Here is a 16575-nt window from a genome sequence, read left to right on the forward strand (position 1 = left end):
TCCCCCAGCCTACTTTGGTAAAGAAAGCGCTCTAATTGACTCACCCAGTGAAGTCCAACCAATCAGAGAGCAATGATCAAATATAAGGGCGGAACTTGAGTGGACTCGAAGAAAGTAATCCTTGCTATTCTCTCTTATCCAGTGTGGTGGTGGGTTGTGAACAAGCGTCTATACTCGAATATCGAGTTATGTTTCAATTTACAATTCGTAATATATTTACACTGTCCCACTGCTTTTATATGCGTGCTTCTAAGTGCAGACACTTAGAAGCTCTAGCACGTTAATTTGTATATGCTTTTGTAAGAAGAATATTTTGCTAACAAGAAAACCCAATAATTTGTAATGCTTGCTTGATTTTGCTTCTGTACCTTTATATTTACATTTATTTCTACGGTAATGACCGCTCGAATTCTGTTCTAATCTAAACGGGAACTTTCTACCGAGGTTTAAATTTGTGTTTGTTTTTGTTTACCTTTCTGCCCTGACCTTCCAAGCACCCCAGATCCCTGTTTAGATACATGACAGGTATTTGCATTCCTGGGATGCCCCACTGCCTTAAACACTGACTTGATTGGTTGTGTGTGGGTGTGTGTGCGTGTGTGTGGAGGAGGGACTGAAGAGGTTATCCTCATTCTCCTCAAGAGAAACTATGACAATTAATAGATCAGGCACTGATACTGTTCACACATCTCTAGTGCATGCATGGACCTACGTTTGTATGTCTTGAGCAAGACATTCAGAAATAAAGGGGGCAAGTATTTGCTATAATAAGGAGTTTGCCTCTTCCTCCCTGTCATTCTTGATTGATTGGCCCTCCTATCATTCTAACCAGAGGTCAAGGAATGATTAATTATAAGGCTTCAAAACAAAGAGCTGATGGCAATATGATGTGAAGGGAGCTTTAATTCTTAGCAGGCATTGTTAGTAAGAATTAAGGTTCCATTGAATGTTGTGTGGAATTAATAAGTATGGGATGCACAAAGGTCCATCCATTTAGAAGATACATTTCAACTGTTCGGCTTGAACAATATGTGCATGACCTGTCATAATGGGTTGTAACTGCCATTCTCTCATGTGCATAAGTATGGTTATCTTTACCCAATGCTTTCCATGTTTTTGCATCTGCTTTTCACCAAAAATAGCATCAGTGGAAGATGCTGTCTAATGTGACATTATTGTACACTATAACAAAATGTATTAAGGAGATATTTCTGGTGAGGACACAATCCACACCACTTTGGCAACACATATGTGTCTGTATGATTTACGAGGGGCATGTAACAATAATTTTTCTCTCTGCCAATGAATTTTATTTTTGATTGAATTATCTGAATAATCCATAGGCAAGTAATCACAAAGTTTTCATACCTTTTTTTTTTTTTTTTTATCAAATAGAAAATGTAACTAGCTAAATGACAAAACAGAGTTTAGTCCAGTAAAGTCATAAAGTCTTAAACATAATCATTTATAAGTTTAAGCCACACATTAGAGGTGTTGTGCTAAAAGCTAGTAAAGGCACAGACAGCAAAGAATGACCTATATTTATCCAGAAAGTATTGAATAAATCTTTGGATATTAGAAAATTTGGCACATATAAAAATGAATAGTATCACAAGATTCCCAATAGCTCTCTCAATAAAGGCACGTCTATGGTCTGTGATGTGTTCACTTATCATGTAACCAGTGGTCTGATTCCAAAGGAGAGTGCTTTTGCACTTTTTGCCTCACTCACTGAGGTGCAGAAGTGTTCCAGATCTCTCGTATACTACCTCTCGTATACAAGTGTGGTGTAGAAATCCCTTGTGAAATGTGTGTTCTATGAGAGATTTTTTGTGGAATGTGCCTTTTCCCCCAAATCTAGATTCCATGGTGGACCTTTTTTATAGTCTGAAGACTGAAAAAAAACTGAAGATTTGTTCAGCTTCTTATTCAGATGAGGGGACTGCAAGCAGTATATTCGGAATTGACGCAGTTTTATTAAATCATGCTGCAAACGACCTCCCTCACTACAACTGGAAAAACTTCTCGTGAGAGACTGTTCTTCTATGATAAGCTCATTAATGTGTTTGTGATTCTCACACTGCCAAGTGTTCTGTCTGAAGGCTATCTCAGCCACAGTGAAACTTCTCACATTAGAGCAGCTATTCTCCGAAAGCCATTTCAGTCACACATTTCACCATCTGGCATAGCTTCATATAGTCACAAAGAAGCAGTGATTTCACAAATGGGTGGCAAGGGAATTTTCCGCTTGGTAGATGGCTGGGGTCTCCTTAGGTCTTTGCAAAAACACTGGCTGACTGAGCAATGCATTAGGAATCTTAAGATTAAAAGCCCCCTTGGTCCCCTGTAGACATTCTATTTGGCCCCACTGTGCCTTTGCAGAAACACAAGAGAATGAGATTCAATGTAAATGTCGAGTGAAAGCAAGCTCATTGGGAAGAAAACAAAAATGTAAAAGCTTGTAAACAATTTGTTGGTATCTGAAAAGTCTGATTACACAAAGGCACATTTTGGACAAAAGTCCAATTGCAGAAGAATTTGCTGGCATGTGAGAAAATCTTCACAACGCTCAAAGTGCTGTACAATTATGTTCTTGTAGACTGAATGCATAGGATTTTAATGCAGAAAAATATTGGGTATTTTATGTCATATAATAATATATAATAATATAGCACATGTGCTATATGTGCAATAAATCATTTGTCTGAATTGTAATTTCCAAGAAGACACAATGTCATTTCTGCCAACAATTAAGTAAAAGTGTAGCAACATAGTGCCTTATGTTCTCAGTCATGCTTATATTAGTGTGGGGTGTTCTTTTTAGCAATGTCTACAGTAGCTTCACATTAGGTGTACTGATCATTTTCCTAGAATGTTTTGGCATAACTGCTTAAATAAAATAATAAGGATTGGCTACCCAAATGTGATTAAATGAAGTATCACAGATAACGATGGGAATAATATTGTGATCATTTGAATGATGTGGTGTGCACAGAGAGGGAATGGCACAGGTAACATTAATATAACTCCTATATACAATGTAAGTGCAGCTTTACTACTGGATGCGATCCAGACACTTGTGCAGGCCAAGCTTGTTATTCAGTCTTTTACTGTACATATAAAACATTAATAGTAATATAAATGTGCATATTGCTATGGACTATTTCTCCTGGAAAACTATGTCAAATGCTAACTTTGTAAGAGTTACCAGAAAGAGTTACTCTTACTTTGTAAGAGTTACCCATCTTTGTTGGCCAGTGATGGTGCCGAGAGACAAGATCTAACAATCACTCATAAATACTTTCACTGATGTCATATGTTCTGAGGCCAAAATAGTGCAGGACAACATAATGGATGTCAATCGAGGCAGATAATATGTAAAACTTACAAAATGAATGATTGAGTATAACAGAAATAGGGGGGACACAGCATACCACAGCGGTCAGCTACATAGCAGACTTATCTATTTTTTAAGTGTAGAGTAGACCGTGGTGCTGGATTGTTTCTTCTGTCTGAGGGAGTGAAGGGGATGTGTCAGATATATAGTTGGAATGTTCATCTTGTTCATTCTTGAAATGATGAAATTAACCCTATGATGTATCCTGCAGCAATAATTTTTGTCCTGTTGAGGCATTAACCCAATTTTAGCCTGCTTGGAAGATAAAACTGGATTCCTACTGTATTCGTTCATTCTCAAGTAAGCTTTGTATAAGAACACCATCTTTTAGGAGATGGGGAGTTTTTACCTTTCCAGGTTTTTGGGAGTTGAGGGGAGGTTTCTGCCCAATTTGATTTCTGCTCTCTGTAATGCATCCTTGTGGCAGTTCTCTGTAAATAAATAAAAAATAAATAAATAATAAATAAATAAAAAATCGCTATTCCAAATAAATAGATTTGATTTTGATTTAATTTTGGGAATATGACAATACGTATCTATTTTAATAAAGTCCATGTTGTCAGTTTTATGACCCCCCACCAAAATAAATAAATAAATAAAACAGCATGAAGGTTGGCAGAGGCCACTACAAAATTAGAATCATCCCAGGGAGGTGAATAGTAATGTCTCATATCTAGATTTAAAAATAAAAACGAAATGACTGAAACTATTAAGAAACCATAAAGGCAATTACGACAAACGATTAAATAACCAATAATACAATGGACAAATTATGCAGAGCTTTGTATTTCATACTAGACATTAATTATGTGATTGAAACAGTGCATTGCACCTTTTTTCTATTTTACTTCTATTTTAATATTTTTTATATTTAGCATTATCTTTGCTTATTTTATTTACAAAACTCGCTTCAACATTCTAAAGTAAACTGGCTTTTTGTTTCTGAATCCATTGATTAATCTCGAAGGCTGTGATCGAAGCATCGTACGATGCACTGACCAGCGCTCTGTGTGGCTGCGCAGGATCTTCCTACCCGGGGGTGTCCTATTGTAACCCCAGCGGCGACCTTTTCCCTGCTTTCAACCCTCAGCGCTGCACGGCATGGTCCCGTGACCGCGGCTCTACAGTCTGGCAATAGCGTACAAACATGGCTGCCCTCAGCAAGTCTATTCCGCACAGCTGCTACGAAATAGGGCATACATGGAGCCCGTCGTGTACGCTTTCATCACTCCAGGTGACAGCCGGAGCTTTGGAGGTGTCCTTTAAAATATATGCACCCTTATATCTCGTAAGTTTAAATGCTTCGTCTAAACCGCTACAATTTACAAGAGAAAGGCACTTAATATGAATGCAAGAACTGTTTGGCTTCTTGCATCGATTGGTATTCACTGAACTGCATTTGAGTGCAAATGAGAAACATTAGCCAGCTAGTTGGCTAACTAGATGCTGTGTTTCGTTTAGTTTACCTAGCTAAACTGCAAAGCTAACGATGTGACAGTGTTTAAAATGTTATTACTGAAAATGCATTCTTTATTACCTGCTTAGAATGTATAAGTCATGAGGCTAAGATTAGCCAGTTTAATCGATAGATAGTCAACTTTGTGTGTATGACTCGTTAGCTATGCTACTGACACTTGACAGCTAGCAAGCCAGTGGCTGGACGGGTGCATTTTCTTCTATCATAGCTAGCTAAGTTACCATTGCTGTAATCAAGAGTACTGCGCAATAATTGTAATATGTTATTTATGACGTGACAACCTCTTAGTAGCGGACTAGAATAAATACTCAGTTGTTTACATTTCAAACCCAGAAAAAGAGATCCCGTTTGGTTACTAACATAGCAGGTAGCTACGTATAGGGTAGCTAGCAAATTGGATTTATAAACGTACGTATATACGTTGGTAAGAACCAATTAAACCATTTGGCCAATTAACCACTTTAGCGTGAAGGACTGTTTTATACTGTTTACTAGCTGGCTACCAATTGGTATTATTTTGGAGAGACTTTGGCTATTTATCATGTAATTATGCAGCTACTTCAACATCAAAATTAAATGGGATCATTTTTTTTTTTTTGGTGTAAGCTTTTGCTACCGTTTATGTAAGTGATACAGCGGGCCATGTAATGCTGTCTTCTGTGTACATTACCGCCACTGTATTTAGCTTGGTGGCGAGACAAGAAGTCTGGCGGCTTTGAAAATGTCGTTGTGGTTGCTGACACATAGCCAACCTGCCGCTAATATTTCAAATTCAGCTGACATTGTCACTGTGTGCAACGTGATGGTGGAGTTACATTACATTACAGGCATTTAGCAGACGCTCTTATCCAGGCATCAGTTCAAAGTTCACGGTCGATGACGTTGTCACGTATGCAAACCATTATCCAAAGACCTCAAGCGTCTTAGCCAAATATCAACGATACTCTAGTAAATTTAATATTATCACGGGGCGTTTTATAATGAGTATCACTGAAATTTGAATGTCAATAAATTGTAGTTATAAAACTAGTTGGTGTCAAGTTTTGTCTTTTAGAACTAACAGTACTAGCCTATACTTGTAATGTCCGCTTGTCTAATTCTGTACATTGCATACCCCCCCTTCTTGAAAAATATCAGTTTCATCTCAGTGTGACCGAACACCTGTCCAGCAGTTAGTAGAAAAAACTGCAAAGAGGAAGTGGTAGCCTCCATCCTTATTAAGAAGGATTCTGTGCAGGTGTTTTCATTGGTTAAGCCTTATGTTTATAAAACTCTATGCTGTACAAGTATTGTCCGCTCATTATAATACTTTACAAAAGAATATGTTTCTTAAAATAATCAAAATCTTTACCACAAACCATTAGCTGTTTCAAACAGTTGAGGGGGGATAAAATTCTTATAGACCTACACCAACACTAGGCTAACTTGATTCGCTCTGGCCTTCAAATGTGGCATATGAATTTCCTTAGCTAATGGTAAGTTCACGCCCTGTGACTCAGTGACATCGTAATATGTGACTTTGGTCAGTGAATTATTTTCAGCCTTTTATATGTGAATGGTATCTGCCCCTAGTCCATGGGGCCGACTTACTTCCGTACACAAGCCTGGAGTGTTTGCGTGAGGGCGCCCCCGTGTCACAGTGCGTGCAGACAGAGAGAATGTGTGCGGTCAGGGACAATGCTGGGAATGTGCTCCACTTGCACACTGTACTGCATCCTTGTGACAACAGTGAGTGACAATGTAAGACTCATCAGACTCTACAGGGTGCTCTGTGCTCGGATTGGTGTGTGTGTGTGTCGGGGGGTGGGGGGGCAATTGAAGGGGAAAATGCCCTGTCAACTGTTTGGTTGTAAAGCTGAAAAGGGAACTGGGTGGGTGTTAATTGCCATGATAAGGGGAAAATAGCCATGAATAGCATTTTGATAGCGAGTATTGCAATTTCATTGTGATGTTAAGTGAGGAAGGACGATCTTCAGATGGCATCATGCCATGGGCAGTGTTTCTGTAATTGTCTTTTAAAATACAAAGGACTGGCCCTATTCAGCTGGTATGTGGTTTGGGGATGGCTGGATACAGGTGTCAAATGATAGCTATAGACTGCTGCTGTTATGAGATTCTGTTTGTTATTCAGTGAAAGCTCTATGTTCTAGATCACAGCCATTCTTAGATTCCACCTGGTTTGTTTTTTTAGATTGCGGCCATTCTCAGAAGACGGAAAAAGGATTACTACTTGAAACGGCTGTTACCGGAGATTCTCCAGTCCACTTCATTTCTGACTGCCAATGGAGGACTTTACATCGCTTTCTTCTGCATCTTGCGGTAGGAAGTCCACCACCATTCATTTGTATTTATATAGTTATCTGAATGCTTGTGTATTATATATGCAGTAATCATTCATTATTTATTCATCAGTATATTATAAGAGATAGAAATAAATGCTTTTCATAAAGGTTTTTCGTGAAATGTCAGTATTTGAGAACGCTTACCTCATATACCTTGCTAAAGGGTACAGCAGCTGGGAGTCAAGCCCACAACCTTTGTGTTACGATTCCCTAAACATTATGCTACGCTGCTCCCTGATTCATTTTAGTGACTGCCAAAGTCAATGTGTCTGAAAGAATAGTTAAAAAGAAAGACGAAAGGCTTGCATGCGTTTTTTGACTTAACGCAAACTGTAGGATGGTAAACCTGTTAGGAAAAGTGAACACATCACAAGATGCATTGCCGTAAACCTGGGTGGCAAAGCCGGGCGATTATTTTGAAACAGCTAATGGCTGAAACAACTTGGAGCAATTAGAGCAGCATTTTATATGCAGCATTATGACTGAGGTAAAAGCCTTATAACCTTTCTGCACGGTGGAGGTCTTGGACATACCAAGGCACATAAAGACCTTCTGGAATCATAAACTTTGCTCCTTTGGTAACTGTTCTAGAGATTTTCTCTTAATGAAGGCTTTGTAGCAATGCAGAGATCAAAGGTGTTGGAGGGCTTGGGGATTTGTAATGACGGGATTGCACACCTCCCACAGGCAGGACCCATGCTAAATGGACATTGATCCTCTGGTGGTACTGAAACTAAACAACAGCTTGAGAACATTGGTTCAAACAAGACAGCCAGGTTTTTCTGGATATTATTTCAGTTTTAGTGTACTGGCCTGGACAGTGTTTGTCTCAGTTGAAGGATATTTTACAAACCCACAGAAGTTTTTGTCGACCTGCTAGCCTGGCCTGCTGGTATGAGAGCAATCGTGAGATTATGGGTGAAGGCAAAAAAAAAAAAACTTCTTATAACTCCAAAGCAACAACTTTGTTTTTAGAGACGGTACAAATGAACATAATATTTTTATAGATTTTACCATAATTACGAAGATAAATATATATTCTTTTTTGCTGGTGGTGTCAGGTTTCATGCCCACAGGAAATGGTTCCAACCTAAAATAATATAAGATGTCAATTTTAAAAGAATAGTCACATAATGTACATCCGTCGCTGTATAAGCTTGGGCTAGGAGCTCTTTGACATGTATTTTCTTGCTTTAGCCCACAAACCCCCTATTGTTTTATCTCTGCCATTTAAAACCTGACAGGTCATCAGAAACTTCTCTAAATATCTGAAATATTCTTCATCACACACAAACACCTGCCACTGGGCCATTCGAAAACATACACTAAAACCGAAACTGTCCCTTTAAGGGCATCGCTGAGCAAACAACCTCCAGGCACCAGTAAAAGTGCCTAAAGCTTTATGTATACAGTGTGAAAATAACACTTGAATCATTATCTCAGCTGTCGCAAGGGGCAGCCCTGGGCCCAAAGGGTATGCATTCTTAAGTGTTTGACCTAATGTACCGAAATGTGGGGCTGTGTGGACCTTGTGACCCCTGTCTGTTCTGAGTGGCCCTGCCTAAGGGCAGAGCTGCACTGCATGTGTGGAACTTTAAATGCGGCCTGGACTGGTCCCTGGGGAGTAGTTTACCTCACAATGGCCGTTTAACAAGTATAGCTAATCGGAGCTTGAAATTGACATGCAGTTTATTGTAAAAGTTAACATTTGATAAATAAACCGCGGTGGAAGTGTTTTCTTTGCTGTTCTGAGCTCACATTATGTAGCCTGAAGGCTGTTGCAGTCCGAGCCAACTATTGGCGGACAGACTATTGTATAGTTATTTTTGGCAGTTCATCTTTTAACCACTGAACCAGTCAGAGAACTGCATTGCACAACTTGAGGATGTTTGAGCTTCTTATTTATAGTGCATGAAAAAGTATTTGCCCCCTTCTTGATTTCCTCTATTACTTCATATTTGTCACACTGAATGGTTTTGATCATTAGACAAAGTGTAGTATTAGACAAAAGGGAAACTGAGTAAACAAAAAACACATTACATTTTTTTTCATTTATTTAATGAAAAATGTTATCAAACACCCATGTGAGAAAGTAACATGGTTTAGTTACTCAGTCATAACTGACTGCAGCCTACCCTGTTGAATCGAAACCATACTCATATTGAACCTTACCACTGCAAGTAGTCACCACAAGGTTTCTGCAAGCACACAATACCACGATGAAAGGAAATTCCAGAAGAGATGGGGAAAAAAGTTACTGAAATATATTGGTCTGGAAAGGGTTGCAAAGTTGCATTTTTAAAGCTCTGGGGCTCCACCGAACCCCAGTGAGAGCCATTATCTCCAAATGGAGAACATTTGGAACACTGGTGAATCTTCCCTGGATTGGCTGGCCTGCCAAAATTTCTCCAAGGGCACAGTGAAAACTCATCTAGGAAGTCACAAAAGATCCCAGAAGAGCATCCAAAGAAGTACAGGCCTCTCTAGCCTCAGCGAAGTTCAGTGTTCATGACTTCACGTTAAGAAAAAGGCTGGGTTAAAATTGGATTCATGGGAGAGCAGCAAGACAGAAACCACTGCTAATCAAAAGAAACAGCAATGCTCCTCTCACATTTCCAAAAAAAAAGTACCTGGAGGATCCCCAAGCCTTTTGGAGTGATATTTTAAGGACAAAAAAGTGGAACTTTTTGGAAGCAAATGTTTTATGTTAAGCAAATGCAGCATTTCACATCATACCAAGTCAGAAGCTGTGGTGGTAGTGTGATGGTGTGGGGATGCTTAGTTGCCTCGGGGTGTGGACGACTTGCCATTATTGGAGGAACCATGAATTCTGTTCTGTACCAGAAAATTCTTGAGGAATTAAGGTAATCTGTCCATGAGCTGAAGCAAAAGCGTAATTGGGTTATGCTGCAAGACAATGATCCAAAAGACAAAAGCAAGTCCACATCTGAATGGCTGAAAAGAAACAAAATTAAAGTTTTGGAGTGGCCTAGTCAACGTCCTGACTTGAACCCAATAGAGATGCTGCGGAAGGATCTGAAACAAGTAGTTGATGCATGGGAACCTACCAGTTTATCTGAATTGAAGCAGTTCTGCAAAGAGTGGGATAAAATTCCTTCACAGCGATGTGAAAAACTGATATCAAATTATAGGAAGTGTTTTGTTGCAGTTATTGCTAAGGGGGCAATTACCTTTTTGCATGGGTGATATGGGTGTTTAATAACTTTTTTAATTAAATAAATGAAATAATAGTTTTCAAATGTTTTGTGTTTACTCAGATGCTCTTTGTCTAACATTACATTTAGTCTAAATTTCTAGAACTATTCAGTGTGACAAATATGCAGTAATAGAGAAAATTTGGAAATAAAATACTTCGTCATGGCACTGTAAGATAAAATTGTCACAGAAGAGCCACCAGTACTGCTTATAAGATTCAGTCACAAGCTAAAATCCAAGTAAAGTTTAAGGGTTTCATTCATTCATTCATTCATTTATTCATCTATCCATCCATCCATCCATCCATTGTCTGTACCCACTTATCCTGGTCAGGGTCACGAGGGATGCTGATGCCTATCCCAGTGTGTATTGGACGAGAGGCAGGAATACTCCCTGGACAGGTCACCAGTCTATCGCAGGACAGGGTTCATTCAATGACACTCAAATAAAAACACAAGCATATTATTAGCTGCTAATTTTTAATTATACCATTACAAGGACCTGTTTAAGTGAGCATGTGGAAAGGACCTTTAATCTTGCCTGCTGCCCCCGTTAACCTACAAGGGTTGATTACGGATGTGAAGTGTGGACAATGTCTGACCGCGTGCGTTTTGTGCCTTTTCCCTGAATCGCGACGATAATGAGTGAAAAAATCCCGCCTGTGTTTTCTCAGCACAGGCTAAGGCCAGAGCCAGGACAGGACCCTCAGTCTTGCTTGCCTGGTCGCATCTTGTTAAAAATGGTAATGGATACCAAGAACCGCTAGACCTGAATCACTGGGGAGCATCTGATTGGTGTGTAACGAATTGAATTCCCCTTCTCCACTGATGAGCTGTGCCCAGCCTTGCTCAACCTGGAGTCTGACTTGATACAGTATGACTGCTCCGCATTCCCCACAGCCAGAGATGTAGCACACAGAGTCGCGCCGAATGATGGCATCTGCCCAGACTGAGATAACTGCCTGGACTTCGTCTGCGGTTCCAGTCTGAGGTTTTTCCCCAAACAAAACGCGCTCTATTATTCCTGTCTACCTCTGTGATCAGCCATGGCAGGCTTCTCCTTTCTCCTTCCCATCTACGCCTCCTCACGTTTTTTTTTTTACCGCAGACACCCGATGGAAGCATCACAGTTTGTGAGCTTGCTGACTCAGCCCGTGGCTTTGCTTGCAGTGTGCTAGCACTGGCAATGCTGTTGGGTTGTGCTACTATAGGTTAGCACAGCAAAAAAGACAATGGACAACCACCCAAAACCTGGCCTAAACCAGCTCTGCAGTAGAAAAGGGGTACGATGGATCTAATGCTAACAGTGCAGACAATTTGTAAATACGTTACGTCCAACAAAATGCCTTTCCTCGGATTTTCGCTCACAGAACCATACATGGTTACCCTTTTATAGAATGAATTGCAGAAGTAGCTTGTTAAAAGTAACAGGGGGAGTTGTGTTTCTTTCTGTGGGGCCCTGCTTGGGGTTCGTAGGCAGGGCTTCAGGCTTGCGGTGAGTCCCGGGTGAGGTGTTCCCAGCACTCCTGAGAGCATGGTACGCTAACCCGAACTCCTGCTGTAAAAACACAGCTGTGTTAATGGATTCCATTGTGCCTATTAAACGCTAAATAGCACAAGCCTTTCCTGGATAGTGGAGTGCAGTAAATGTTGAGTCCACTCATTCTCCCCTGCTCTTTTGTGCCCCCCTCCCCCCCCCTTCAGGAGACTCCTGGGGCGCTTCTACTCGTGGTCGGCAGGTTTCGGGGCAGCGCTGCCGGCCTCTTACCTGGCCATCCTGATCGAGCGAAAGAGCAGGTGAGCCCGCCATTCTCCCCCCGCCTGTCCTGTCCCGTCCCATCCTGTCCACTTCTGCGTCTCTTGTCCTGTCCTGTCCTGTCCTGTCCTGTCCTGTCCTGTCCTCTCCTGTCCTGCCCTGTCCTGCCCTGTCCTGCCCTGTCCTCTCCTCTCCTGTCCTGTCCTGCCCTGTCCTGTCCTGCCCTGTCCTGTCCTGTCCTGTCCTGTCCTGTCCTGCCCTGTCCTGTCCTGTCCTGTCCCTGCCCTGTCCTGCCCTGTCCTGTCCTGTACTGTACTCTCTGTCCTGTTCTGGCAGGGCCAAAGGAAAGTGAGCGGCAGGCAGGCTCCTCTCCTCTGCTCTCATGCTGACAGGTGTGTTTTGCTGTTGGGTTTTTCATACGCAGTGAGGTGCACTCCAGACGCTCTCTTGTCTCCAGGCTTAGCACTTTGTGATGATATTTTGGGTAGGGCTACATTTTAGGTGTGCCTTAACTTATCAGAAGATGCCCCCAAACAAAATTTTTTTTAAACTTGTTAAAATGAAAAGATCTTGTGCATTATCCAGAATTCACTATAGACTTTTTGCAGAGAGCAAAGCCACTCAAGCAGGCTAGTGATTGGCCGCGTGTGATGGCTCCGTCTCAGGATTCCCCGTTTTCTCGTTCCGTCCCAGGCCTCTCACTCAGCACAGGGCACGCAGAGGGCAACTTTCACACCGGGACAGGAATTTCCGCTCTTTGTCTCATTTCGGGTTATTTTTATCACAATTGGAGTTGCTAAATGAAGTCGTTTATAAAGAGAGAGAAGGAGCAGGGGTGAGGGGGAAGGTGCGGTGCTGCGCGGCCAGAGAAGCGCTCTGGCTGGCGGAAGGCCGGCCCCTCTCCCCCAGGACGGCCAGGCGGGAGGAACCCCGGAGAGGGCCGGCGTTGTTTATGTAGGGGGGCAGCTGATAGCATCAGCCCGGCCGGGGCCCAGAAGGGCTACTCTGTTGGACTGCGCTGCGCTGTCATTTCCCACGTCAGCCGGCGCTGGTCGCGGGGTTAATTGGTATTATCAGCGGACGCGTTCCTCCTCTGAAGAGTCGGCGAGCAGCCGAGTTGAGCAGCGCCTGATAAGCGGCGAGCCAGGCGCTGGGAGAGCAGCGGGGCCGGCGCTGGAACGCTCCCCGCCGTCCACGCCCTCGTGTGTCACCGCGGGAACCGGCACCGGCAGTGCTCGGCCCGGCTGAGGAGGGGAAAAAGCTGGATGTTCACACACTGCACCGTTCAGCAGGGATCCCCGAGGGCCTGAACCCAGCCTGACCACTCAGTGACAGACTGCTGGCGTGGACTCCCACTCTCTCTCTCTCTCCTTCCTTCCTTCCCTCGCTCCATCTTTCCCTCCCTCCTTCCCTCCCTGCCACACAGCTGGGGGGAGGCCCTGTCCCATGTGGATATAGAGGGCCCCAAAAACTCATATCATTCTGGACTGCTACCGCACACCCGCTCTCAGGAGAGAAACCGCTCCCTAAACCAGAACTCTCCCCCTCGTGGCACGTCCATTCTGCAGGCTGCATCGCCAACTGGAGACCACAGATTCCAGGAATATAATAAAATGAGAAGAAATTAGATTAATGTGTCCATTGCAAACCACTGACGCACGTGTGCTGTGTGTGTGTGTGTGTGTGTGTGTGTGTGTGTGTGTGTGTGTTTGTGTGTGTCTGTGTGTGTGTGTGTGTGTATGCTGTGGGTGTGCGCTGTGTGTGAGTGTGCTGCGTGTGTGCTGTGTGTCTGTGTGTGCTGTGTGTGTATGCTGTGTGTGTCCTGTGTGTGTATGCTGTGTGGTGCTGTGTGTGTTTGTGTGTGTGTGTGTGTGTGTGTGTGTGCTGTGTGTGTGTGTATGCATGCACTTTGTGTGTGTTTGTGTGTGTGTGTGTGCTGCGTGTGTGCTGTGTGTCTATGTGTGCTGTGTGTGTATGCTGTGTGTGTGCTGTGTGTGTTTGTGTTTGCTGTGTGTGTATGCTGTGTGTGTGCTGTGTGTGTTTGTGTTTGCTGTGTGTGTGCTGTGTGTGTGTGTATGCATGCACTTTGTGTGTGTTTGTGTGTGTTCATGTGTTCAGCTTGTGCACAGAACTCATCTCGGCCATGTCAGTGTTCAGTGTGAGCTTGAATGTTAGAGCCGTTGATGGGCTGAAAGGGTGAAGCGGCGTTCAGTGGCTCCCGTCTCCCTGGCACGCGAGACGCTGGGCGACATGCGATCTGTTCCCAGGCATCTCCCTCTCGCTCCCCATCCTCTCGCACATCCAAGAGCCGCGCCGAACTTTCCTCACACACCTTTCAACAGCCTGGAACAGGCCAAGACCCTCAGCATTAGCCTGGCTGTCAGTGAGTGACTCCCCGTCTCCAGGATACGGTTACAGGTCACCATTGGAGCCGTTGCTGTGGCAACATTAACTCTCCAGGTCACTTTCCTTCAGCTGCAGCGTTGGGTGTGCTTCAGATTTAAGACTGGGGGTCCCCAACCGCCCAACCCTCCCCTCCCCACATCCTGGCAGTGTGCTGTTTTTGTGTTACTCAGGACATTATTGACTCTTTAAATGCATTAATTACACCTGGTTTTCTGGGTCTGAATTAGGTCTAGATTTTCATCTGAGCCTGACTGTGGGTCTTCACCCTGTCGGGGACCCCTGCAGTTCTCTCCATCCAACATTAATATGTACTCACCCGAAGAGCTGTTCCTCCCCATGTCAGTGTGGTCTTCAGACGGCTCTGGTACTCAGATGAGTCCTGTCGCCAGCGTCCTGCAGCACTGTGCCATTATCAGGAGTCCTCGCCTTCTCTGGCCCTGCAGAGCTGTGATTTTTTAAAACGATATTTCAACGGAGGTGCGATCGGGTGGAAGTTTCACACCTGCTCCGGTCGCCTCCCCACAATAAAGGAAGCTTAATTTCACGATTCTTTATTTTTATTTATTTTTGAAAGCCGACAGTGGCGACCCCCCCCCCCCCTTTTGGTGCCTTCCTGGAGCTGGCGAGCCGGGCCCGGAGCGGGAGCCTGGTGGTCCGCAGGAAGAGGCTGGGCGTGAGAGATTAGCTCCAGCGTAAACACCGCCGGCTCCGCTTTATTTTTCCAGCGTCTTTATCGCAGCGGCGGACAGCGGAGCCAGACTCCCCTCTGCAGCAGCCCCATGCCCCACTGTCTGCACTGGCTCTGATGAGAGAAGTGCCAGTCAGGGTTCATACACACGCACACACACACACACACACACACACACACACACACACAGACACACTGACAGTATATGCACACACACACATATACTGACCCATACTCACGTACAGTGTACGCACACACACATGTACATAAACTGACCCATTCACACATACATTATGTACACACACACACACACACACACACACATACTGACCCATACTCACGTACAGTGTACGCACACGCACACACGTACATACACTGACCCATTCACACGTACAGTATATGCACAAACACACACGTATGTGTACCACACACAAATACACACACATATGCACACACGTATACACGCACACACACACACACACACACACACACACACACAAAAGCACACTGACGCATACACACATATATGCACATGCACATGTATTGACTGAGAGACACCCCCAATTTGACGCTCGTTCACAGAAGCACACGCACACATACTGTACCGCCGCTCAGCCGCGCTCTCACAGACCGGAGGAGGCCCGCTGCTATCTCCTTGATCTGCCTGACCCGGCCTGCTGGGCCCGCGGCCTGAGAAAGGCTGCTTTTAATGTGCCTGCGCTGCGTCTGTGGAAACCATCGGCTTCCTGCTTTTGTCATTCCCCAGATCCCTGCAGGACCGCGCAGCCCTGAGTTTTATTCCTCTCTTCCGTCGGGTGGTTAGGGCCGGGGATGAAGATGACATATGGCCCGGAGAGGGGAGCCGCTCTGCGGGGCCCCGGGCCCCGGCCTCTCCGAGCCGCGGCTGCACGGGGCGCTCACGGCGCGGCGCTAATAGAGAAGCTAATGTACGGCGCTGTCGACACCGGCAGGCATTAACACGTTCACACGGCCCGAGACCCAGGAGAGGAGGCCACCGGCCCCAAATTTCCAGATACGGAAGCGTATATGAAAATCATTTGTTTTCACTGGCATGCCTGTGAGACATAATATTGGTGAGTGAGTGAGTGAGTGAGTGAATGACTCGGTGAGTGAGTGACTCTGTGAACAAGTGAGTGACTGAGTGTGTGTGTTAGAGTGTCAGTGTGTATGTGTCTGTGCGTTTTGGGTGGATTTGTGGGTATGTTTGTGGATATTGATTTTGCTTATGTATGTGAGAAATGCACTGTATACATGTGGAAGATTGTGTGCACGT

At 44.0% G+C, this 16575-nt stretch overlaps 1 protein-coding gene across 2 annotated transcripts in view; it reads left to right on the plus strand.

Moving 5' to 3' along the window:
* Positions 1–4502: 4502 nt before the first annotated feature.
* Positions 4503–16575, plus strand: part of LOC135235623 (transmembrane protein 135-like) — an 87941-nt gene continuing 75868 nt past the window's right edge. For both annotated transcript variants that reach the window (XR_010324419.1, XM_064301301.1), the window contains exons 1-3: positions 4503–4685; positions 7066–7193; positions 12136–12228. Coding sequence is in view for 1 of the 2 variants with exons in the window: in XM_064301301.1 (XP_064157371.1) it covers positions 4545–4685; positions 7066–7193; positions 12136–12228 (362 nt within the window). In the remaining variant the exon portion in view is untranslated. The remainder of the gene's footprint in view (positions 4686–7065; positions 7194–12135; positions 12229–16575) is intronic.

This window comes from Anguilla rostrata, chromosome 12 (genome assembly GCF_018555375.3).
Source record: "Anguilla rostrata isolate EN2019 chromosome 12, ASM1855537v3, whole genome shotgun sequence".
Classification (NCBI taxonomy): Eukaryota; Metazoa; Chordata; class Actinopteri; order Anguilliformes; family Anguillidae; genus Anguilla; species Anguilla rostrata.